Consider the following 22,971-nt stretch of genomic DNA (forward strand, 5'->3'; position numbering starts at 1 on the left):
AGTCCTTATAATTGATTATTTTTGCAAAAACTGCCCAAATAAGCTCTAAAAATTCTAAAACTTTGCCCTGCGGTCCTTAGCAATATTACTAGCCTATTGCAAAAAGAATTATAATTTTCTGAGCTACCACAAATATTTTATGGATTTTTAATCCCATTTAAGTACAAGAAAATTATAAAAAAGTAAGGTTTGGGTTTACCTATGCGGATTCCGACTTTGGGGACACGCTCGGGACGTCTGAAAATGGTGGGGTAGCCAAAATCTCGATCCAATTCGGAGACTTTTTCAGTAGCCAGTCTGTCTGGCTGGAAATTCATAAACCTGGACAACTGTTGAATTTTCTTGAATTGAAGATACCTACACGAAGCCCACAACACGGGGGTTAATACATAAATTTTATGGAATTTTCTAAGCTCATTTAATGCTCGAAAAAATACTACGAAGTTTCGTGGGACCCACTAAAAAATGGTGTCGAAAAATTTTGAAATTTATATTCTCGCGAAGCTCTCTACTAGTGGAGCGCTCTGATACTCTCGATTTTCTCTTGGGGTTTAAGGTTTGCGAGAAATCTAGCCTAAAAGTCGAAATGGGTTAAAACTTTCCGAACAAAAATTGGACAAATCGCTCTATGGATTTTGGTGTTCTTAGTGTCTATGGAAAGCTCTCGAGGTGTAGATAGTGTTTGACACAAGACCCCGCCCAAATGGTGGCTGGATCGGCTGGATTTCGATCGGGAAGATAAAGCGGCGCACTGCGCGTCGCGTTGCTTCGCGGGATATTTCCCGGCATTCTAGGTGGCGGCTGGCGAGCTGGGGTGGCTGGGGAGGCACGCCGGCGAGGTGGGGAGGCTAGGGAGGCGGCTGGCCGGCGAGGGGAGGTGAGAGGAGAGAGAAAACAGGAGAGAAAGAGAGGGAGGAGAACGGGCGTGGGAAGAGGAGAAGAAGAAGAAAAAGAAAAAGGAGTCGGCCCGATTTGGTAGTCTGATCCGATTCGGTTCGATTCGGCCGGTTCAATTCATGATTCAAAATTTTGAATTTTTACTCTGCTTTAGGACCGAAAACGAGGCTCAAAAATTCCGAAAAAATTCTAGAAAACTCAGAAAAATTCGTAGACTTCAAATATATTTTTAATTTTACCGCGTGGTCTTTAAATTAATTTTTAAAAATCATCAAAGTTTTTGTTTTCGGAAAAATCAAACTCAATTTCTAAAATCCAAAAAATTTCAAATAATTTCCTAAAATTCAAATAAAATAAAATATCAATATTTACCAAAAAATAATAAATTTAAAAATTAGGGGTATTACAACCACTATTTGATTTTACGGTCTTTTATGAGAGAGACAAAACACAAATCTATTAATAATAATAAACTGAGAACTAGTCAAAAGGATACGAATTTAGAGATAATTGTAAAAATATTTATTTTGACTAAAATTTTAACTTTTTTTTTAATAAATAATTTTTGTTAGATATATACCAACAATAATATCTTTGTAAATCTAAGAGTGTGTGATTCTGAAGTGATCAGCTACAATAATTAAATTTAATAATTAATGGTCAATAATTGAATAATTAAAGATTAGAGAATTTCAAACTTCAGCCATAAATAATTTTAATTTTTAAAAATTTTATTTAATAATTATGTTTATCAAGCACTCCAAATCAGTGATAAAAAATTTACAAAGTTAAAATTTGATTCTCTATTGCTCAATTAAATAAGCACTAAGTTACTTTTTTAAATTAATTTTATTTACCTTTTCTTTTAATGTAGTAAAATTTTTTTTACTCTTGAGAAAAATAAATTATCTATTACTCTAAATATAATTTTTTTTTTTTTTAACTAGATGGCTTTATAGATCAGCTGAAACTGTAGAGCTGAAAGACAACCATTAAACTCAAGGGTTATTAGATATATGAAAAATAATTTGCTTTTAAGTTTTTTTTTTTAATTAATTAATTAATATATATTTTTTTAATAATTGAATCCGCCTGAAACGCAAATTTAGACCTCAGGACCATGAAGAACAATTCAATACAATTGAGAAGCTCATTGATTTAGTTTTTATTATTACTAGTTATTTTAACTGCGCAATGCACAAATTATTTATTATTTTATTTAATAACATAATTTAATATATATTTTATTATATTTTATATTTTTATAATTATATTATAAAATTTTAATTAATTATCATTTTATTTAAAGTTTAATAAATAAATAAATTGATTAATAGATTACTTTTTATTAATATTTAAATTATTTGATATATATTAATAAAAAATAAATAAAATAAAAAGAGTATACATATGTCACTTCACGATTTTGGAAATATCTTTATTAAAAATTTTATATTTTAAACGTAATAAATATTTTTAGGAATATATATTTAAATTTTTTAAATAATTTTTAATGAATAATTAATTATATATATAATTTTTAAAAGTAATTCATATTTTTTAATGTAATTAAAAATTTAATTAAAATAATTGATTTTAGGAATATATAAAATGATGTGTATAGGTTTATAATGTTTGAAGTTATAAACTTAAAAAAATTTTAAAATTCTTAAAAGATATAGTAAAAATAATTTTAAATTTTAATAATTAAGATAAAATTTTAATAGTTGAAATATTTAAATAAAATTAATATTTAATATGATAAATTAATTTTCATAAACAAATTTAAAAATAAAGATAATAAAAAAGTGTGACATGATAATTTTTTAAACATATTTATTAACTTATATGGCACGCTCTTATGAAGACTTCTAGAAACTACTGCCACTTCTAATAAAAGCAATAATAGTAATAGCTAAGTTAATAATAAGTTAGGGAACTCCAAAAATATAACTGTAAAAGTTCATAAATTATAATATTTAGAGGGGACGAAGATATAAAAAAGAAATTAACTGTAAATTATAATTTTCACTGTTGTTGTATAAGAATTCTAAATTGAAATTATAAATTTTAATTTTAATTCAGCTTAAATTATAATACCCCTAATTTTTAAATTTATTATTTTGTAAAAAAATATTAATATTTTATTTTATTTACATCCGAGAGCTTTCCATAGACACTAAAAACACCAAAATTCATCAAGCGGTTTGCCCAATTTTTATTCGATAAGTTTTAGCCCATTTCAACTTTTGGGTTAGATTTCTCGCAAACTTTGAACCCTAAGAGAAAACCGAGAGTACCAGAGCGCTCCACTCATCGAGAGCTTTGTGGAAATATAAATATCAAAAATTTGTTACACTGTTTTTCGGTGGGTCCCACTGTCACACCTTACCCCTTTGTAAGGCATAACATGATCCCGTAGACTACGTAATAAACTACCAAACTTCACCTACCGATAACTCATTAAGTACTCTACAAGGGATTTTAAAATAATTTTCTTACATTTTAGAAGTTGCAAGCATTTTGGTAAGAATTAAAATTATTTATTCAAAGTTTAAATACTAGTAAAAAATTTTGTCAATTTTAATTTTGTCACAAATTTTATAAAATTTTTAACAGAATTCCGTCTGTATTTTGAGAAAACAGTTCTTCAAATACCTGAGAAAAACACTTCCAATAAATTTTCCACAACTCCCAACCTCCAAATAATTTCAAGCCAACTCAATTCAATCCACTTCAAAATAATTTCACAATATAATCAAAGTTTATCATCTCAAAATATTTCATTCACAGTACATATGGTACGAAATTCATAAATGCAAATATTAATTCACAGAAAGAAAATTAAAAAATAATATTATTACAATTTATTATACAACTACTCAACTTTATATTGATACATAAAATATTACAATATTTACATCAAAATAACTACAAGGGTATAAAACAATACCCGTACAAAAAGACTAGTGCAGTCCTCAATATCAGTAGCAGCTCACTCTGCTGCTTTCTCCTTGCTCTTATCTGCGACAGCAAAACAAGCTATCGCTGAGTATAAAAATACTCAGTGGTGCACAATAAAAATTTAAAATATAATACATAAATCATTCATTGCTAAAACACAATTTAAATATTTCTCAATCACATTTCACAAATTATTAAAACTCATAATAACACAATTTAGTCAAATAATTTAAGAACACAGTGTTGCTAATTCATACACAACTTAAGCCATGACACAAAATTTCCAATCAATGCCGCGTTGTACACCACGACAAAGCAATCTACAACCCCACTAATCAAAATCAATGAGGGAGGTGGTTAGCTAGCTAATGAGTACTCATCCGATCTACAACCTCAACTGGTAAACCAGAGAGAGAGGAAAAATAATCGATCTCACCCCATAAATGGAGGAGGAGTAATAATATACTGTCATGCTAAGTGTGAATCAAAAATCAATTTCAAACATTTTATTCAAATGATTCGTGAGAAATCCAATAAATTTTCAAAGTCATAATTTCATTCACAAGATGGCAACACAATTCATAATTAACTTCAAATTTTCATAAATCACACTAAATCAATTTTTCAATGACAAAAGGCTCAAATAAGGTTTATTGTGCACAAACCTGATGTGAGTCGTCTCTAGGCCTTGCTCAGTCTCTCAGACCTTCCAAGTATTTTTCAGCTGAAATACACAGTTTCACAGTGTTTCAGTACCATAACTTAGCATAAATCCAAAAATAAATTTAACTTCACTTTTACCTAGCTCTAATGTGTTAAACTCGACGTTCTTGAAATTTTTGTGTTTCGGGTTACTATTCACTATACTATTCAAGTCAAATTGTTGACTTTCTAAGGTTTAATAGGTATGGGAATTCCAACTTCACCCATATACCACATTTTGGTCACTAAACTTGTTGGTTTTGGTCATTTTCTCAAAACTTAGGTCTTTTAGGCAAAATTGCCAAATTTTCAGTTTTGGTGTCCCTAGTTGCACTGTTCCATTGGTCACCTTACTGTTGAAATTTGGCAAAACTTCCTTCATAGAAAATGTTCCTATTGTCTTAAGTTTATTCTCCTTTTTGAATCACTCAAATTGGAGTTTTGTAGCTCAAGTTATAGCCAAAATACAATTACTGTTCATGCTGCAGATTTTGGTTCTGGCAGATTTATTGATCCAACTTCGTTCAGCAATTTGATCAAGTTAAGTCCATAATTTGGTCTAATTTTCTTCATATGAAATGTTCTACTATGCCTTAGGTTTCCATCGGTTCAAGAATCACCTAAATCGGAGTTTTCTAGAGAGAGTTATAGCCATTGAAACTTTACTGTTCATATGGTAATTCTGCAGTTTTACAGATTCAGTGATTCAATTTTGCTCAGTAATTTGATTGGGTTAATGGCATAATTTGGGTTTGTGTTCTTCATGAAAGTTTTAGTTCTATATCTCATCTAACCACTGGTAAAATTTCAGGTCATTCTGACCTACCTAGCTCAATTTATGACCAAATGAACAAACACTGTTTATTTGATCAATTTGTGCAGGCAGCCTATAATTTTTCAACTTTGGTCAATTTGTTCACTAGGTTTTAGTCACTTTTTGGGCATGCTTCCTAAATGAAAATTGTTTCATTTAGTGCCTATTTTCATCCCCAATTGGTCCCATATTCATTGGACTTGTAAAATTTCATTTTTGGTCCCTCAAAGGAGATTTGGTCATGTTGCCAGCAGCATGACCATATCCAATCCGAATTGGCCTTTGATTCAAACACTTCAAACACACCACTTTAGGTCACAAATGACCATTTCTCACTTCACATTAGGTCAAAGACACCATTTACAAGTTTTTCACAATTTTGGTCTCTAAACCCTAATGTCCAAACCCTAATTCACCAACCTCATGCATTTAGCTACCTTCAAAGCTTTTAATCCTAATCATTCAACTAACTAAAGTTCCTAAACCCATTCAAACCATTCAAATCATGCAAATCACCCTCCCCCTCTTACTGGCAGAAATTCAGTAATGGTCCCTCACAATTTTTTTCTTTTCATTTTAAGCATATTATAAGCTAATTCAAGCTAAAAACACAACAATTAAATCTCAAACTTTCAAATTGATGTGCTTACCTCACTTGAATTTGAATTCTCTAATTTCTCTCTTATTTTCTTCTTTCTTTGATGACCAAGCTTCTTCTCAAGTGACTAAATCAAGTCTTTGTAAAGCAAGTATGGAAGGATTTGAGGTTTAATGGTGATTTCAAAGCTTGAAGCAAGCTTTAATGGAGGTTTAACTATGGTGAGGGATGTCGACACCATATTTTGGCCGATCCCCGAAATCAATAGACTTTGAAATCGATCCCAAGCACCAAGTCTCCATGTCATTCAGTTCATTTCCGATATCTCTTCATAGGGATAAAACCGATACCAAGTCTCCTTGCCAGTCAATCACATTTCCGATCTCTCTTCAAAGAAATCGAATCAATACCAAGTCTCCATCATTTTGTAGATAAAAATTACTTTTTTAAATTAATTTTATTTATCTTTTCTTTTAATGTAGTAAATTTTTTGTTACTCTTGAGAAAAATAAATTACATATTACTCTAAATATAATTTTTTTTTTTAACTAGATGGCTTTATAGATCAACTGAAACTGTAGAGCTGAAAGACAACCATTAAACTCAAGGGTTATTAGATATATGAAAAATAATTTGCTTTTAAGTTTTTTTTTTTAATTAATTAATATGTTTTTTTTAATAATCGAATCCCCCTGAAACGCAAATTTAGACCTCAGGGCCATGAAGAACAATTCAATACAATTGAGAAGCTCATTGATTTAGTTTTTATTATAACTAGTTATTTTAACTGCACAATGCACAGATTATTTATTATTTTATTTAATAATATAATTTAATATATTTTTTATTATATTTTATATTTTTATAATTATATTATAAAATTTTAATCAATTATAATTTTATTTAAAGTTTAATAAATAAATAAATTGATTAATAGATTACTTTTTATTAATATTTAAATTATTTGATATATATTAATAAAAAAATAAAAAAAGAGTATACATATGTCACTTCACGATTTTGGAAATATCATTATTAAAAATTTTATATTTTAAATGTAATAAATATTTTTAGGAATATATATTTAAATTTTCTAAATAATTTTTTAATGAATAATTAATTATATATATAATTTTTAAAAGTAATTCATATTTTTTAATGTAATTAAAAATTTAATTAAAATAATTGATTTTAGGAATATATAAAATGATGTGTATAGGTTTATAATGTTTGAAGTTATAAACTTAAAAAAATTTTAAAATTCTTAAAAGATATAGTAAAAATAATTTTAAATTTTAATAATTAAGATAAAATTTTAATAGTTGAAATATTTAAATAAAATTAATATTTAATATGATAAATTAATTTTTATAAATAAATTTAAAAATAAAAATAATAAAAAAAGTGTGACATAATAATTTTTTAAACATATTTATTGGCTTATATGGCACACTCTTATGAAGACTTCTACAAACTACTGCTACTACTAATAATAGCAACAATAGTAATAGCTAAGTTAATAATAAGTTAGGGAACTCTAAAAATATAACTGAAAAAGTTCATAAATTATAATATTTAGAGGGGATGAAGAAATAAAAATTAAATTAACTGTAAATTATAATTTTCACTGTTGTTGTATAAGAATTCTAAATTGAAATTATAAATTTTAATTTTAATTCAGCTCAAATTTTATTATTTAAATTTCCTATGAAAAATTTTTATAAATATAAAATAATTTAAATTAAAAACCCTAAGAAAAATTAATTTAACTAATAGTTGAATGGTTGTGTCCATGTCTAGAAATGCAAGAGATTAAAAACATAAAGTAAATAAAATATCATAATTTATTGAAAAAGCGTAAAAATGATTAAATAGTTCTCTGCTAAGGTATGAGTATGCTCTAAATTTGACACTTTTAAATTGATCCATTATTACAGTCTCCTTAATCTAGTTCTGTATAATAATACAAAAAGGTAAAGTTTTGAGATTTGTTTGATCACGATGACTTATTGTATCTTAATAACGTATAAATATTATTATGCTTAACTAAGGTTTAAGAGCTCTCGGCTAGTTATTTATTATTATTAATATTTAATTTTATTTATACATTTTTTTTAAATATGAGTTGACATGCATGTTTCAGAAATATTAGTATATATAAATATAAAAATTTATTAATGAACCAAACTACTTGAAATAGTATTTTGTGAATTATATGTGAGCATGGAAGAACAATCACTCTAAAATTTTCCTCTCAACATAAACTCTCTATTTCACTATCATATTGCTTCTTGTTGATGATAACTAATTTCTCCCTCATTCTCTTTTCTTAATCTTTTCTTCTTTTATCTTTTTTTTAAAATTTTTTTTAATTTTTTTTTATTTTTTTGTGTTTTCTTATTTATATGTTTTTACTTTTATGTGTTTTCTTTTAATAACTTTCAGATTATTCTCAGATATGTTCTTATTAATAAATTTTAAATTTATTTGCATTCTTTTTTTAGTGAGAATTATTACATTTCTATCTCCAATTTTATGATAATTCCTCATTTTTATGGGAATTTGGTATTAAAATTATGATATTATTAATAAATTTATATATTTTTTTTAAAGTGTGAGTATGGAGAATCCAGGGCTTGGTTTTTGGGCCTTTAGTCTTACACCAAAATCGTTTTGAAAGCATTGGGCGTACTTTAGCCGCAAGCCTTCTTTAATCCCCAATTTTTACTCTCCCCATTTTCACATTTCTTGTGTTTTCATCTTTGATTTTCTTCGAAACTTGTTTCAATTCTTTAAGTCGGGGGTTTTTTACAAGCTTCAATTATTGTTCAGTATCAGGGAAAATTTTCGATTTTGACTTCTTTCGAGTATTCAAAGTGATTTTTCGTTGAGGTAAGAACCACGGGCTTTCTTCTTCTTCTTCTTCTTCTTCTTTGATTATGATTTTAGCGTAAAAATGGGTTTTAGGGGTCATTTTTGTTATTATTCAACCGTGGATTCTGTTTTCATGGCGTTTTGATCATGTGGGAAGAGAGGAAATGTTAAGTTTCAGCTCAAAATTTGGTTCTTCTGAAAAAGAAATTGTCAGGGCTTTGTTTCTCCTATATTTGAATTTGAAGGAATAGGCGAGTCTGGTGATCTTGAAGTAGAAAGTTTTTATTTTTGCTGGATGACGAATCATGTAAGTTTATTCTCTTACTTTATGTTTCTAAATTTTATTTTTTTGGGTTTGGTACTATGTTTCTGGATTATTTGGTCATCTGCAACTGAACAGTGAGATTATCCGTTAGTGAGATTCTTGGGGTTTTGCTGTTTCTGGAACTGGGTTTTATCGCCCAATGAAATTATGGAACTGGATATGGCGACAGAAGCTTTTGGGGTTTGTTGACTTGCGAACACTGATTTGATGAAGAATAGGGAAGTAAAATTGGGAGTGGAAATTGACATACTTTTGGGCTGAAAAGAATTATAGTTGGTGTTGGGGGAGTTGGATTTTAAAGTGAAGAAGAAATTGGTCATTTGAAGTTAAGTGGATTTTTAGGGTTTTCTTGTTCTTGAGGCTGAACTTAAAAATGGATGACACTGAGGATGATGCAAGGTACCCACCAAACCCATATGGTGTGAATCACCAGCAGGGTTATGGTTCTTCAAATCGACAAAAACTTCCTGTGAAGAATTCTCCATATTCCAGGACAGTGGGCAATCAATATGTTGATGATGACGAGGAAGATGAGAATGAAGGAGAAGATGAAGAGGAGTTGGGGGAGGATGATGGGGAGAATAATCAAAATAATGGTATCCAGTATGTGGGAAAGGAAGTGGATGATGATGACTACGATGAGGATGATGAGGATGCAGATGTTGATGAAGAAGAGGATGAGGAGGATAATCAAAAGAACTATAGTAGGAGGATCAATGATGTTGATTTGGAAAGGCATCCTAAGATGCGAAAGCTAAAGAGCATAGTTTCAAGCTATGAATTTGCACCTCGTGTCCCAGCACCTCCTGTTACTGCCTCATCAGCTCCAAAACCTTCATTTGCTGGGCGTAATCCACTTACTGATTGGACTGAGCATGAAACTTTTGTTTTGCTGGATGCTTGGGGTGATAAATTTGTGCAACGTGGGAGGAAGAGTCTTCGTTCTGAGGAATGGCAGGAAGTTGCTGAGAAGGTATCAGAGGTATCAAAGATCGAGAGGACTGACACGCAATGTAGGAATCGTTTGGATACATTGAAAAAGAAGTATAAAAAGGAGAAGATTAATCTAGCAGACGTGGGTGGCAGTGGTAGCAAATGGGTTTATTTCAAGAAAATGGATATGCTAATGTCAACATCTGCACAGCAAGGCGGGCTTTCATGTGGGGTGGACTCAGGAGAGTATGTTTTCATGAGCCCTAAGGTATATCTAAACCGTGCGAATGGGTTGGATGAGATGAGGGACAGTCCAGGCAATTCGGAAGCAGCTGATGAGGTAGAGGATGACTCAGATGGACTTCCGCCCAAGAAAAGAAAGTTTGGAAGGGACCGCGATGAAGGGTCCTCATTTAGCTTGCTTGCAGATTCTATTCAGAAATTTAGTGAGATATATGAGAGGATTGAGAATAATAAAAGGCAGCAGATGTTGGAACTAGAGAAGATGAGGATGGATTTCCATAGGGATTTAGAAATGCAGAAAAGGCAGATCATGGAGAGAGCACAAGCTGAAATAGCTAAAATTCAGCAAGGTGATGATGACAATAATGACATCTCTGCTGATAATGCCAGTGGATAATGCTTCTAGATCTTATTTGCATCTGTAACATTAATTAGCATATTAGCTAGTTGTTGTATAATGTTGGGGCCTTCTTTTACTCTTCCAAGGCAATTGAATTGTTGGCGATATTGTATTGGCTATACCAGAAGAAATAACGTAATGCTTGAGGATTTATTCATTCAACTTTGCTCCTAGGTAGATGTATCCAGCTCTATTTGGGCAACAGTTAAGATTTCTTATCGAATGCAATTGCCGGCAACTGAGCTGCAGCCTGTGATGGGAGATCTCTTGAGTTTCTGTGCCATGATTGGAAATTTCACATTAAGATATTCCTTTCTAAAGCTGATTTCTTCTTTTATATGTTCTGGTAGTTAATATTTATCTCTTATTTGTCTGTTTCCATGTTTGTTTACTTCCCAAATCTGTCTGCCTATAATTTGATTAACAATTGTGAAAATGTGGTGTTTGGAGACAACCTAATCTAATCTGTCACAAGGATCTGAACTATTGTGAAGGAAAAATTGCATCCTGAAGCATTCATTCCCCATCGGCCATCTCATGTTTTGTAGACGAAGAGTGCTCGCATAAAAACAATAAATCTGACAGATGAAAACTGCCTTTCAGGATTTCCAATTCCATCCCAACAAATAGAAGTTATAACCAAATAGGAATACTGTGCTTACATTTGTTGTATATGTTTCTGCTTCACATCCTGCAATTTCCTTGATACACATTGTAACTTATAATGTTAGTTTCTCGTGATACATTTCCCCACTTACATTAACTTGAAACCCAGAATAATGAATTGCGTCAATGGGGGGTCTCAGAAAGTTAGATTATGCACATTATCGCCACTTTGGATACAGCACAGCAGTCTTTATATTCAGTTCAATGTCGAATGAAGTTGAACTAGGATTTCCATTCCAGTGTCTGGTACACTTTTGAAGTTGGAAAAAGCCATGACATCAATCTTGCAGAGATAGACTCCACAGTTTCCCAGTCATATGAAGGATTAAAAGTTCTACTGGTTTGGCTTCATGTGTTCATCAAGTCCGGACAAATCCAATAAACCTACTACCAACAAAAGCCTGTCAGTTAAATGACCCAGTTCATACTCTATACAGGAAGATTGAAGCTCAAGTGCGACAGTATTTTGAATAAAATATAGGAAGAATTTTACCACAGAAAAAGGTTCTGTGCTACTTCAACCTTCAACCAAAATTCTTGCGATTTCATATAGGTGCTTGGTTGTTCAAAAGAATGCTGATCATCACATCATCCTTTCTAGTTTTTTTTTTTTTTTTTTTTTTTTTTTGGGAGCATCATCCTTGTAGTTTATGGGCCTCCTTAACACTTTATGCATTAAAATTAGCCAGTGTCTTTGCAGTGGGATATTAATTTTCATTACAGTAATGTGCACAGTGCACCATACCTTGCAGTTGGGCCTGCAGTCAACAAGTCAACCACTTTAACAAATTGTGGAAAAAGCAATAAAATACCAAAACCAGATAAAATATTTCAGAGTCTCACTGTAATGTTAATTCATCATGCATACTTTCATCAGATAACCAAAGATTCAGTTCTGCCCCAAAATTCATTAAAGACCTTCTCTCTCTTCCCCAGGAAATTTCCTTCCCTTTGATAAGAAAAGAAGGAAGGTTAGCACACCCTTTAACATGACTTGCAATTGCTTTGCTTTAACTAGCTTCAACTGTGAAAATCTTCCAAGTATATTTAACAAAATCGAGATGCGTATTGCTTCAAAAAATAATAATAATAAAGATAGGTATATACAAGAGATCCCTATTCAGTTCAGTAGTTTCATATAGATTAATCATTTTCTCTGACTTGTGCCATTAGTAATATGTCAGAGTTGATAGAACTTATCGACTTGCTTAATTTCCTTGGAAAAAAGAGAAAGCCAACAATAAAATTGACACCCTCCGCAGCATTATGATTTTAAGAGAAAATTAACTACCCCATTTTCCATGACCAGCTTTTTGATTTACTGAAGTTCTTTTTCTTTTCCCAAGTAGGAGCACTAGCCCAATTTCCTTGATTTTATTTACATTAGCTCAGCGACTGCTAGTTCACTTCAGAATAACCAAAGAATGTGCAAGCCCCATGTAAGAGATTTTACTATGTGATTACTTCAGATAACCAACCTTCTAATGAATTTGCCCATGCAAATTTAGTGGCCTCTAATCATGGTATAGTTTTGCACCGGATAACCAGGAAAATGATGCAACATTGGCCTCCACTGGTGTTTTTATCAATTATAAAGCATATGAACCATAAGTAAGAGCATTATAAAATCAAAAATACCTGAAGGAACTAATCTGACGATGCCAGGTCCCTTTCACAAAACATTAGGTGCATCATCTTCATCAACCTTACCAACTGCCTCAAGAATTGATGAATAAGTGATGTGATCATATTCAAATCCATTTGAATTCATCTCTTTCATAAGCTTTGCAGCTTCCTCAAACATACCAGCGCGGCTCAGACAGCCAAGAAGAGTGTTGTAAGAAACTGCATCTGGCTTGGTCATAGAATGTTTCATCTTCGTGAACATTTCAATTACCCGGTTGGGGCCAGCTGTCCTAGCCAAGCCATTTAGGATAATATTATGAGAGTTTATGTCTGGAGAGCAGCCATTTTCTTCCATGGTTCTAAGCCAGGAATGAGCTTCATCTATCATGCCAGCTCTCACCAGCCCCGACATGAGAGCATTGTAAGCATACACATCAGGTTTGCATCCAAGTTTCTTCATTTCATTAAAAAGACCTTCAGCATCAGTAAGACGACCACACTTCCCAAAATGCTTGATCATTACAGCATATACACGAGCATTTGTGCATCCACAATTCTCTTTCAACTCTAGAAATAACTCATTTGCAGCTTCATATCGTTTTGCCTTCCCAAGACTGTTTATCAGGCTGCAATATGCAGCTGGACAAGGAGGAAAACCCTTTTCATCCATCTCTTCCAAAAGCAATAAAGCTTTCTCAACTCTATTTGTTTTGCAAAAGCCATCAATAAGAATTGAGTAAGTAAATGAGCTAGGAGTAACACCGTTTGCTTTCATTTTCTCAAACCATGAAACAGCCTCAGAAGCTGGAGCTTTGCATTCAAATAAAGCCTTAATTACAGTATTATAAGTTACCGCGTTTGGTTTACACTGCCAAGCCCCCATTTGGTTAAAAAGCCTACGTGCATCTTCCAAACGACCTACTTTGCCCAGAATATTAATCAAATTGTTAATGACCACAACATCAGGCTTGCAGCCTTCCTTTAACATATCCAAGAACACACTGTAAGCATCATCAGCCTTCCCAGCTTTTCCAAGGCCCTTAATCCACTCTGTGTAAGTAAAGACAGTAGGGGTGCAACCCTTATTTTTCATCTCCTGGATCAAATCCAAAGCTTTCTCAACCTTATCTAACTTAAAGTAAATTCCCAACAAGGTTGTATAAATCTTAGCAGTGGGATGTAGGCCACTATCTTTCATCTCATCAAACAACCTCATTGCATAATCATCTCGACCCAATTTCCCAAAAGCTGAAATAAGTGCACTATATGTTATAGTGTCTGGAAAACAACTGCCTTCATTACACATCTCATTGTAAAGTTCATGGACCTTCTCATAGTGGCCTTCTTGCATCAACATCGAAATCATAGAGTTATAAGTGCTTGCCGTTGGTTTGCATTTGCGACCTTTAATCTGGTAAAATATGGATAGTGCCTTGTTCACCATCTTGGCATTGCCTAATATTTTAACAACTTCAGATAAATCAGCAGGACCCATAATGCATGGACTCCTAACGATATCTTGGATTGTCTTCCACATTTCACCATACAATCTAGCTTCATCCAAACAATGGATTAAAGCCATGTATGTAGTGGAGTCATGCTCAAAGTTTCTCCTTTTCCCAGCCCACTTGAAAAACTGGATTTTCACATTAATCTCCACATCTATCTTCAGAACATCACGAATCAACCGATGATCAACTTTCAGCTTTAGCACCTCTAATGCCTTTTCAGCATCAGGTCCCCACTTGAATATCTTCAGAATCCTTATGAATCTCTCATCCAATATCCGAACTGAAGTGTTCTTCCTCGAAATCTTTGGATGCATGGGCAAGTTTTGCTTCTCAACCTTCAGACTGGGTAGCCGAAACATTTGGACTATTTCATTTTCTGCTAAGGAGAACCAGAAATTATATGATAACATACAAAGTTTTACACAAATCTATTTTTATCCATTGTCAAGCGTCTATCAATTAAAACATAAATAACAAATGATATTAAAAATGAAGAAACATAGAATATTGAACGCTACCTGTTTGCTTAATTCTCTGACAGAGACGAGTCCAAGTTGATATTGATCGCTTTGAAGCAATGGATTTCACAACCATCTTTGCCATTTTCCTAAAACTCTTTGCACAGAAAAATCGAGATCACTTCACCAACTCCACGAGAAGACTAATATAACATCACCTGCCGACACCACCAGAGAGAACCAAAGACCATCAAACGTTGTACGCAATTCCCCGAAATTTTGCAAGATTGAAACTTTAAAATGAAAATACTCCTGGGTCTGGTAACAGAGTTGTTGAACTATTTCCAAAAACCCACAATCACTAGGACTGCAATGATAGAGGGCCAAATGATTATCTAGGTGGGGTTCTAGAGTATCACAAGTGAATTCCAAACTAAAACAAGGAGTACAAAAACCCTTTTTTACCAACTATTTTTCCCTTCCTGTTCAAAATGTTTTCTTCCTTCGTAAATATAGAGAAGGGCAGGCGGGAGTACCTTGATGCCATGTGAGGGAGCGAAATTCTGAAACAAAAGCCAACAGCAAGAGGAACAGATCAGCAGAACAGGTAAATCCGTAAAGGTGGAAGAGTAGTTGTAGGCTGCGTTTCTCACCGTAGGAATTGAAGCCCTTATTTATCTTACTTGGCCCATGCAGCCCCTTTTTCTAATTAAGGGAGGTATTAACTTGATCAAAATTATAAAATTTAAACATAAATTTAATTGAAATTTTATTTTTTAAAAGCTTTATAATCACGTCTAAAAGCTCAATAAAAAGCTAAAAATATTAGCAAACAAATTATAAAATATGTATCCTTTATACGCTTCATGATATGGTTGATTGGTTCTGTGACTTTGTTAACCTTGCAAAGAAAAATGTTTTTATTTTTTCAAAGACAGTAATTTTTCTATATAGAAGAATAGGTTTAATGGCTGATTTAGAATATAAGAGAATAAATTTAGAATATGTTTAATCACTGATTAAGAATGTACATAGAGCCTCTATGCAACAATCAACTCTCTCTAGAACTTCTAGAAAGAGAAAATTTTCTGAGAGTTTTTGAAATTTTGATTTTCTCGTTTTAGCTGAGGTTGCTCCTGGGGGCTTCCTCTGCCTTCTGGGGTAGGGATGGCATCTCCTCCAACTAGACTGGGCTCTCTCCCCTTCCTAGTTTGGATTACAAAATTTTGGTTTTATTTATAGTTTTGCAGATCTTGGTATGCAGTTGGAGAGGGTGATTTGGTGCAAATCTGCTTGAGGAAGCTCTAAATTATGAAGTTGCGTTTGCAGCTTCTCGGTGTTATGGTGGTCCTTCACAAGGCGTTCAAGTATCGACGTAGGGAGAGGATTTTCGAAAGACTGCTCGGGAAGTATAAAGCTGATGTTATTAAGTGTTTGTCAGCTTCCCACAATTGAAAGAGACTGAGAATGTCGTGACCCCTACTTTTTCCCTCTTTCCATAGCTTCAGTGTTGCCTTTAGTTCTTTACAGGGAAGAGTTATTCTACTCGAGCAGTTGTAAAATGATTAGAATGTCTTGTTTATTTAAGGAAGGATATTCTTAACTTCTAGCGGAATTCTCTCATCAAGCCCCTAGCATCGACGATGTTATGAAGGACCTGTTGCTTATTTTCTGATACTGATGGCGCTGGGAAAGAAGACTCCTAAGTGTGACTTAGTTTGCTACAACTACGATTTATTTTCTTTAAGGGCTGGGCTTGATACGTTTACTGGTAGGGTATAAGATTAGGTGAATGAGGCTTAGACTTTAATTGTGTAATACTGCTTGCCCAATGGACCATGCAATGCATTTTAATTTGCAGTTAAATAAAAAAAACAAACATAATAAAGCCTGTACGCCAATTTTAATTGACAAAAGTGACTTTTTCTCTTCATAGCATTGCAGTAGTGTCAAGTATTAATACTTTTTAAGAGTTTATAATTGGCATATAGGGCAGTGAAAAGACCATCTGACCCAGTTACTCATTCTGCTCAGTGTACCATTTCAAGGAGTTAAACAGGGCTTATGTCGACTTCTGCAGCTGTAGAAGGCATAATAAAAACCATTTTTTCTGCTAAAGAAGAAAAACGACTTCAATTTATAACAATAGCAGCAACAAAATCAAGACCTAAAATGATGTTTGTAAAATCGAGGCATATCCTACAGATCAAAAAATGGTAAATACTTGAATCCTTGAAAAAGTGAAACTTTCTACCCAGGACACCAGAACTCGGGTAGGACTGTAAAAGGCAAAGTCTTTCATTTTTCTCTTCAAAACCCTTCTTTAAAAAAACCGGATTCTAGAGACTTGCTGATAAATAATAAAAATTAGGCAGACAATTCAACAAGAAAGGCGTATAAAATGGAAGTCATCAAACATCCCAGGTGCCTCCTCCATGTCAAACCCACCAAAGAGTTCGCCTCCAGCTCACATAGTTCTTACACATTACGAACCAATTCTTTTTCTGCTGAATTACGCATCTGTGCTGTCTGGATTTTCAGTCTCCATTGGTTCTCCAGATGCTGGTGGAACCTCACCACTTCCAGCTCCACCGTCATCATTGGCACCAGGATTGGCTTCTCCACCCTGTGGCTGCTGTTCACTTCCCTGCGGTGGAGGTGTTGCTGGTGTTTCAGGAGTAGCTGGTTTAGCTGGTTTTGGTTTCATCATTATTGGCCTACAGAACCTGTGCACAAACGTCATATAACCTTCAGCGCGATTTCCATATAGGAGAATAAAAGCAGCTGATTCAAAGAAATTCATAGAAGATACTCCACAAATACTAAACCCTTTTTCCCATGGATATGGTCCAACTGCAATAGAAACCATTTCCCACAGAAAACCTTGAGTAACAGGAAGAACATCTCCATTTATATCATGACAAAAAGGAAAGGAACAAATATGAAAAGGCTATAAGACAATATCAGTACCGGTCAAGAGCTTCTGCCTTCCTCTTCACATCAGCCGACAAGAGAACTGGAGTAGCATATTTAGGAAGTGAGTCCTGCTGCTCCTTTTTCTCTCTTAACCAGGCTTCTGCTTCAACACACTCATTCAATACCTACAGAATATAAAAGTATTGTTTAAAGAACACCAAACAAGGAAAACAAGAAGTAAGACCAGGTAAAGAGAGATTGGACAAGCCTACTTTCTGCTTCTCAGTCATGTCAATGTGATCAAATTTAGGATCACTGGACATTGCTGCCTCTCTATAACTCTTAATACAATAACAAAGTTGTTCAATTACAGATCCCCTTTCTGTGTACTCCTTGTGGCGCTCTTCAATGGGATCACCTTGCTGCAATTTATCACATCATTAAACACGAAATGCAAACAAGAACAGCAAGGAAAGAAAGAAACACAACAAATAACCACACGATGGGGAAAAAAATGAGGGACACTCACCTTTTTGAGCTCTTCAAGCTTGGCAATGTAAACGCCTTTCGTTTCATCCTCACCATCTTCATACAACCAATCTTCAACCTCCTGCAGCTTGGTTGTGAATTCTTCCCTCTCTGGGTCAGTAACAAACTCCTGATATTTGTCACTAAGCTGGAAGAATAAAAGAATTAGAAGTCTATTCACATACACATTACCACTAACCCAAGGCTATCAATCAAAGCCATGCAAAAAAGTGACGAGAAATCTACCTTGTTTCTCATATCATAGACATAGGCTTCAACAGCATTTTTCCTGTCTTTGGTTTCTTCCATAACCCGATCTTGCAATGCCATTTCAAACTCCTTTTCTACTGCTTTCTGCACATCTGCTGGGAGCACTCCCCCATAAACTAGCTCTGTGACAGGTATATTTGTCTTCTTTACTTTCTTCTTTGGAGCCTCAACCTAACAGCCACATACAAGTAACCAGCTTATAAGTAAAGAGCATATTTCCAAGGGCAAGAGTAGCATTTTCAACATACTTGATGACATCTGATAAAATTTTAATAAAATCCTGTTAATCTACAAATTAGGGCTACGTACCTTAGTCTCAGTTTCCATTTGTGTAGGCTTGTCCCCAGATTCAGAAACACCATTCTCAACCCCAGTAGCATCAGCAGTTCCTTTAGCATCTTGCATATTGACATCAGCCTCATTTGAAGAGGGAGGAGCAGCATCACTAGGAGCTTCATCAGTGTCCATCTTGGTAGCTTCCTTTTCAGGCTCTTGTGTGACAGGAACGTCAACCTCTTCCTCCTCCTCCAAAAGCTGACAAAAGCACCACAGAAATTAATTGTGTTCACACTAAGATCAAGAGACTGCAACTAGGATCCCAAATCTCCACAAGACTCACCGTGGCTGACTCAACAGATATAATTCCATGCAGATTTAGGCGAACTTTCACCTTCACTTTTGCTCTATCACTTGTTGAACACTGGAAAGGACCAATCTGCGAAAAAAGAAAAAAGCATAATATAATATTTTTTTTCAACTTGGGTAAAAATCATAGCCATGATCATGTAAACATAGATTGTATGTCATTGAGTAGTGAAAACTAAATCCTTACCGTATATGTACTGATCTTAGCAGGCACCTGTAGTTCACTCACATCAGCATATTGTGCATCGACAGTGAAAGTCCCCGACCGGTAGAATGTCAAAGCCTTGATACTGGATATGGGATTTCCCTTGGGGAAGACGATAGTGCTTTGATGATTATCTGCTGCTCCACTCTGAGAATCTGAAGCAGCACCTTTCCATGATAAAGCAACTGAAAATGGAAAGCTCTCATGAACCTACAAATAAAACCATAAATTCACCAAATAAGTCATGCACAGAAAAAGCACAAACGGAGATAGATTTTGCTATTCTCCAACTTCAGTTCTTCTAGAAAACATAGAAAGGAACATTAAAACCCACCAAAATCAATGCCACATTGCCAACTAAAAATTTAAATGCAACTTTCTTTTACAATGTGATTAACATGACTAGACAATAAAGAATAAACCAGAGACACAGATAATGACATACAAACCACACACAAAATCAAACCCTTTAACAAAGGCACAATTCAACACCAATAGTAGAATCACTTTGGATAAAGTTGCATTTGATCTAAAATCATGTTAGACATAGCTATATCCTCTTACCTAAGCATGAATTTCTTTGCACTCTAATGTACATTATTATACAGAAAACAGAGGTAAAAATGATCTCCACAACCACAAGGCAAATCAAACCCTTCAATAAATGCACCATTTCAAAACCAAAAGTAGCATCACTTGAATAGATAAAATTGCAAATAACTAAAATCATGTTAAAGTAGTCATAGCCGTTATCTTCTAACCATCTAATAGACAGTATGGAATAAGAAACAAGTTAAGAAAGGCCTTTACCTGGAACTCTCTCACTTTGAAAGTGGGACTGAGAATGGCACACTGCAGAGCACAACCCCTGGCAACACACTCACTGGCATTCATGGTACGCCTAGGCTCCTTTCCAAAGAATTCAGTCAAGATCTTGATTATAGCAGGTACGCGAGAGCCAGATCCAACCACCTCAACCATGTGAACATTATCAACTGTCAGCTTAGCATCTTGAAGTGCCTTCTCCAAAGGCCTTTTGACACGTTCCAAAATTGGGACACTAATCTGCTCAAACTCATCTCTCTTGATGAAGCCTCTAACATCCTTCTCGTCCATTAAGCATTCAATATTCAAAGGTGCCTCAGGGTTGGCACTAAGAACCTTCTTCAACTTCTCACAAGCAGCCCTAAGCCTAAGACAAGCCCTAGCATTCTGGAAAACATCAATCTTATATTCTTCCTTGAACTTAGCAGCAAAGTGAATAAATAGAACCTCATCAAAATCTCTACCACCCAAAGACCGATCAAAAGAATGAGCCAAAACCTTGAGTTGGCCTTTTTTGAACCCAGCAATGCACACTTGCATGCTTGCGTGTCCAATGTCAACAAAAGCAACATTCAATTGGTCATTCTCAGGCAAATCAGTCTTATAAATACCATATGCCAATGCTGTAGCCGTGGTTTCATGAATCAAACGAAGAGGATGCAATCCTGCAATTGTGGCCGCATTCAAAACAGCCCTTCTTTGAAGGTCAGTGAAATAAGCAGGAATTCCAATGCAGCAATCCACCACTGCTGCATTTAGATTACTCTCAGCTATGCCTTTCAAATTTGACAACACCATGCCCAAAACTTGTGTTGGTGTAAATGTCTTCATTTCACCCAAGTACCGTGCATGAATCAAAGGGAACCCATCAGGACCTTCAGTTACAACAAAGGGCAATGACTTGAGATCCTTTTGCAACTCAGGATCAGAGAATTGGCGGCCTATTAGCCGCTTAATCTGAGATATAGAGTTTTTGGGGTTCATCATAGTTGAGGCAGCTCCTGCAGTACCAATGAATCGCTGTTTGTCACCGAAGCACACAATAGCAGGAGTTTCTCGCTTCGATTCATCATTAAGCACAACATCAATCCCTCTTTGCCGTGCAACAGCCACAATGCAGCTCTCATTGCCAAAATCAAATCCAACCACACTCATTTTATATAAAATTTACCGATTTATGGGATAAATTGGTGTAGTCGTTACAAAGTTATATTGTAACCTGCATGAAACAATTTATAAATCAAATGCACTACACAGTATATAACCAATAAGAGAAAACATGTTCACCATAAATTAGCATTTACTGCATTGATCAACTTAATCCATCCACAAGAGTAATCATACAACCAAATGGAAAATGATATAAAATCACTCTGAATCTTAGAATAATACCCAACGAGTGCGCAATCAAGCTTTCAAGACTCATTAATATTTTTGCAGTTAATCAGAATCACTGAGTTTCAGGGAGAACAATAAAACCATCCACAGATCATTACATGCAATGTTCATAGATCCATGAGAAGGGAAGAATCTATCACAGTACACAAATACTAACCCATGCACCTAAATTGAATGTAAACCAAATTTACTCCAAAATAATTGAAGCAACTAAAAGAATGTAATCATCACAAATTATAATTCAGTGTGTGCTTCAATAAATCACTACTCCATATCAAATCCACAAAGACATCCAACAAACAAAGGTGAGATCATGATACTTTAGCAGCTTTCCTTATTTTGAATGCAATAAAATTGTCAGTAACTGTGCTTTAAATTTAAAGCTAATACGGCCTTTGTTAGAGCAAGAAGAGCATCGAACTATCCAGAAGAAAAATAGCACAACCTAAACAATTAACATACGCAGAGAAGTTTAAAAAAAAAAATGAAAAACTATCAATAATGTGCATAAATCACTACCTGCAACGTGCATAAATAGATTATCAATGAAAACCCAATAGAGAGTGGAAAACCAGAAACTAAAATGCACATGCAAATGCCAATCTAAAACTTAACCTAATTAATATGCAAAAATTGAAAAAGGATCCCAATTAATATAATATAAACGATAGATTAAAATGGGGGAAGGAAAAAAAAAAAAAGCACAATCAGTACTAAAAACAAGCCAATCAATAAATTTTAAAACCAAAAAACCTCAAATCCACAAGAAGCTCAAAATGATCATCAAATCTAAGCAGCGAATTACCCACAAAAAAAAAAGTTCAAAAACAGCTGTCAACTGCACCTGAAAAGCTGAATCTATCTAGAAATACAATAAATGATCAGAAATAAAAAAATCGCCATTAAAAAGCTAAATCTCAAAAGAAAAAAACCACAGATCTACAACTTAGGGGGAAGGATATATTGACTGAGGTGAGGAAGAGCTGTTTTGTACCTGGAATCAAAGGAACAGAGAAGAAAAGGATATGTCCTTGCGGTTCTAGAAATCCCCTTCGTTGCGAAACCAACGTTGGAGACGGTATACTAGAACCTTTTATTGTGGGGATGAAGGACAATCGTCTAAGGTGGTTCTATACACAATACACGGAAGAGAAAAAAAAATAATTTTTTTCT

At 33.9% G+C, this 22,971-nt stretch overlaps 3 protein-coding genes and 1 long non-coding RNA gene across 7 annotated transcripts; 2 read left to right on the forward strand and 2 right to left on the reverse strand.

Annotated features, from left to right (window-relative positions):
• The first annotated feature begins 8,687 nt into the window (after positions 1 to 8,687).
• LOC110649139 (trihelix transcription factor ENAP1) lies at positions 8,688 to 11,011 on the forward strand. The gene is made up of 2 exons (XM_021803574.2): positions 8,688 to 8,867; positions 9,250 to 11,011. Exon 2 carries the CDS (start codon positions 9,548 to 9,550, stop codon positions 10,745 to 10,747), a length of 1,200 nt encoding a protein of 399 aa, XP_021659266.2. The 5' UTR covers positions 8,688 to 8,867; positions 9,250 to 9,547; the 3' UTR covers positions 10,748 to 11,011.
• A 372-nt stretch (positions 11,012 to 11,383) lies between these two features.
• Positions 11,384 to 16,261, reverse strand: LOC110649138 (pentatricopeptide repeat-containing protein At3g16010). 4 transcript variants are annotated; one of them, XM_058149375.1, is made up of 5 exons: positions 15,548 to 16,261; positions 15,072 to 15,229; positions 13,055 to 14,929; positions 11,910 to 12,174; positions 11,384 to 11,800 (listed from the first exon to the last, which is right to left on the reverse strand). In XM_058149375.1, the coding sequence occupies exons 2-3, from the start codon at positions 15,154 to 15,156 to the stop codon at positions 13,089 to 13,091; spliced, it is 1,926 nt and encodes a 641-aa protein (XP_058005358.1). In that variant the 5' UTR covers positions 15,157 to 15,229; positions 15,548 to 16,261; the 3' UTR covers positions 11,384 to 11,800; positions 11,910 to 12,174; positions 13,055 to 13,088. The 4 variants fall into 4 exon arrangements, with proteins under 4 accessions (XP_058005358.1, XP_058005360.1, XP_058005371.1 ...); XM_058149377.1 differs by having other exon boundaries at positions 15,072 to 15,378; XM_058149388.1 differs by adding an exon at positions 12,260 to 12,365 and having other exon boundaries at positions 15,072 to 15,608.
• LOC110649140 (uncharacterized) lies at positions 15,500 to 16,602 on the forward strand. Its single transcript, XR_002493699.2, has 2 exons — positions 15,500 to 15,618; positions 16,254 to 16,602. It is a non-coding gene; the product is annotated as an uncharacterized LOC110649140 (long non-coding RNA).
• Positions 16,603 to 17,285: 683 nt separating this feature from the next.
• Positions 17,286 to 22,968, reverse strand: LOC110649137 (heat shock 70 kDa protein 14). The gene is made up of 10 exons (XM_058149370.1): positions 22,793 to 22,968; positions 20,386 to 21,619; positions 19,558 to 19,785; positions 19,345 to 19,440; positions 19,035 to 19,259; positions 18,702 to 18,896; positions 18,457 to 18,603; positions 18,200 to 18,349; positions 17,982 to 18,112; positions 17,286 to 17,737 (listed from the first exon to the last, which is right to left on the reverse strand). Exons 2-10 carry the CDS (start codon positions 21,553 to 21,555, stop codon positions 17,524 to 17,526), a joined length of 2,556 nt encoding a protein of 851 aa, XP_058005353.1. The 5' UTR covers positions 21,556 to 21,619; positions 22,793 to 22,968; the 3' UTR covers positions 17,286 to 17,523.
• Positions 22,969 to 22,971: the final 3 nt, after the last annotated feature.

This window comes from Hevea brasiliensis, chromosome 1, assembly GCF_030052815.1.
Source record: "Hevea brasiliensis isolate MT/VB/25A 57/8 chromosome 1, ASM3005281v1, whole genome shotgun sequence".
Classification (NCBI taxonomy): domain Eukaryota; kingdom Viridiplantae; phylum Streptophyta; class Magnoliopsida; order Malpighiales; family Euphorbiaceae; genus Hevea; species Hevea brasiliensis.

Excerpts from the sequence above, each read along its gene's own strand:
- LOC110649139 (XM_021803574.2), top strand. The coding sequence starts at position 9,548 with ATGGATGACACTGAGGATGATGCAAGGTACCCACCAAACCCATATGGT.
- LOC110649137 (XM_058149370.1), bottom strand. The coding sequence starts at position 21,555 with ATGAGTGTGGTTGGATTTGATTTTGGCAATGAGAGCTGCATTGTGGCT. Across the intron at positions 19,786-20,385 it reads TCAAAGTGAGAGAGTTCCAG|GTTCATGAGAGCTTTCCATT; the intron begins GTAAAGGCCTTT and ends TTTTATTTGTAG. Across the intron at positions 18,897-19,034 it reads AAATGGAAACTGAGACTAAG|GTTGAGGCTCCAAAGAAGAA; the intron begins GTACGTAGCCCT and ends TGTGGCTGTTAG.
- LOC110649138 (XM_058149375.1), bottom strand. The coding sequence starts at position 15,156 with ATGGCAAAGATGGTTGTGAAATCCATTGCTTCAAAGCGATCAATATCA. Across the intron at positions 14,930-15,071 it reads TCAGAGAATTAAGCAAACAG|AAAATGAAATAGTCCAAATG; the intron begins GTAGCGTTCAAT and ends TCTCCTTAGCAG.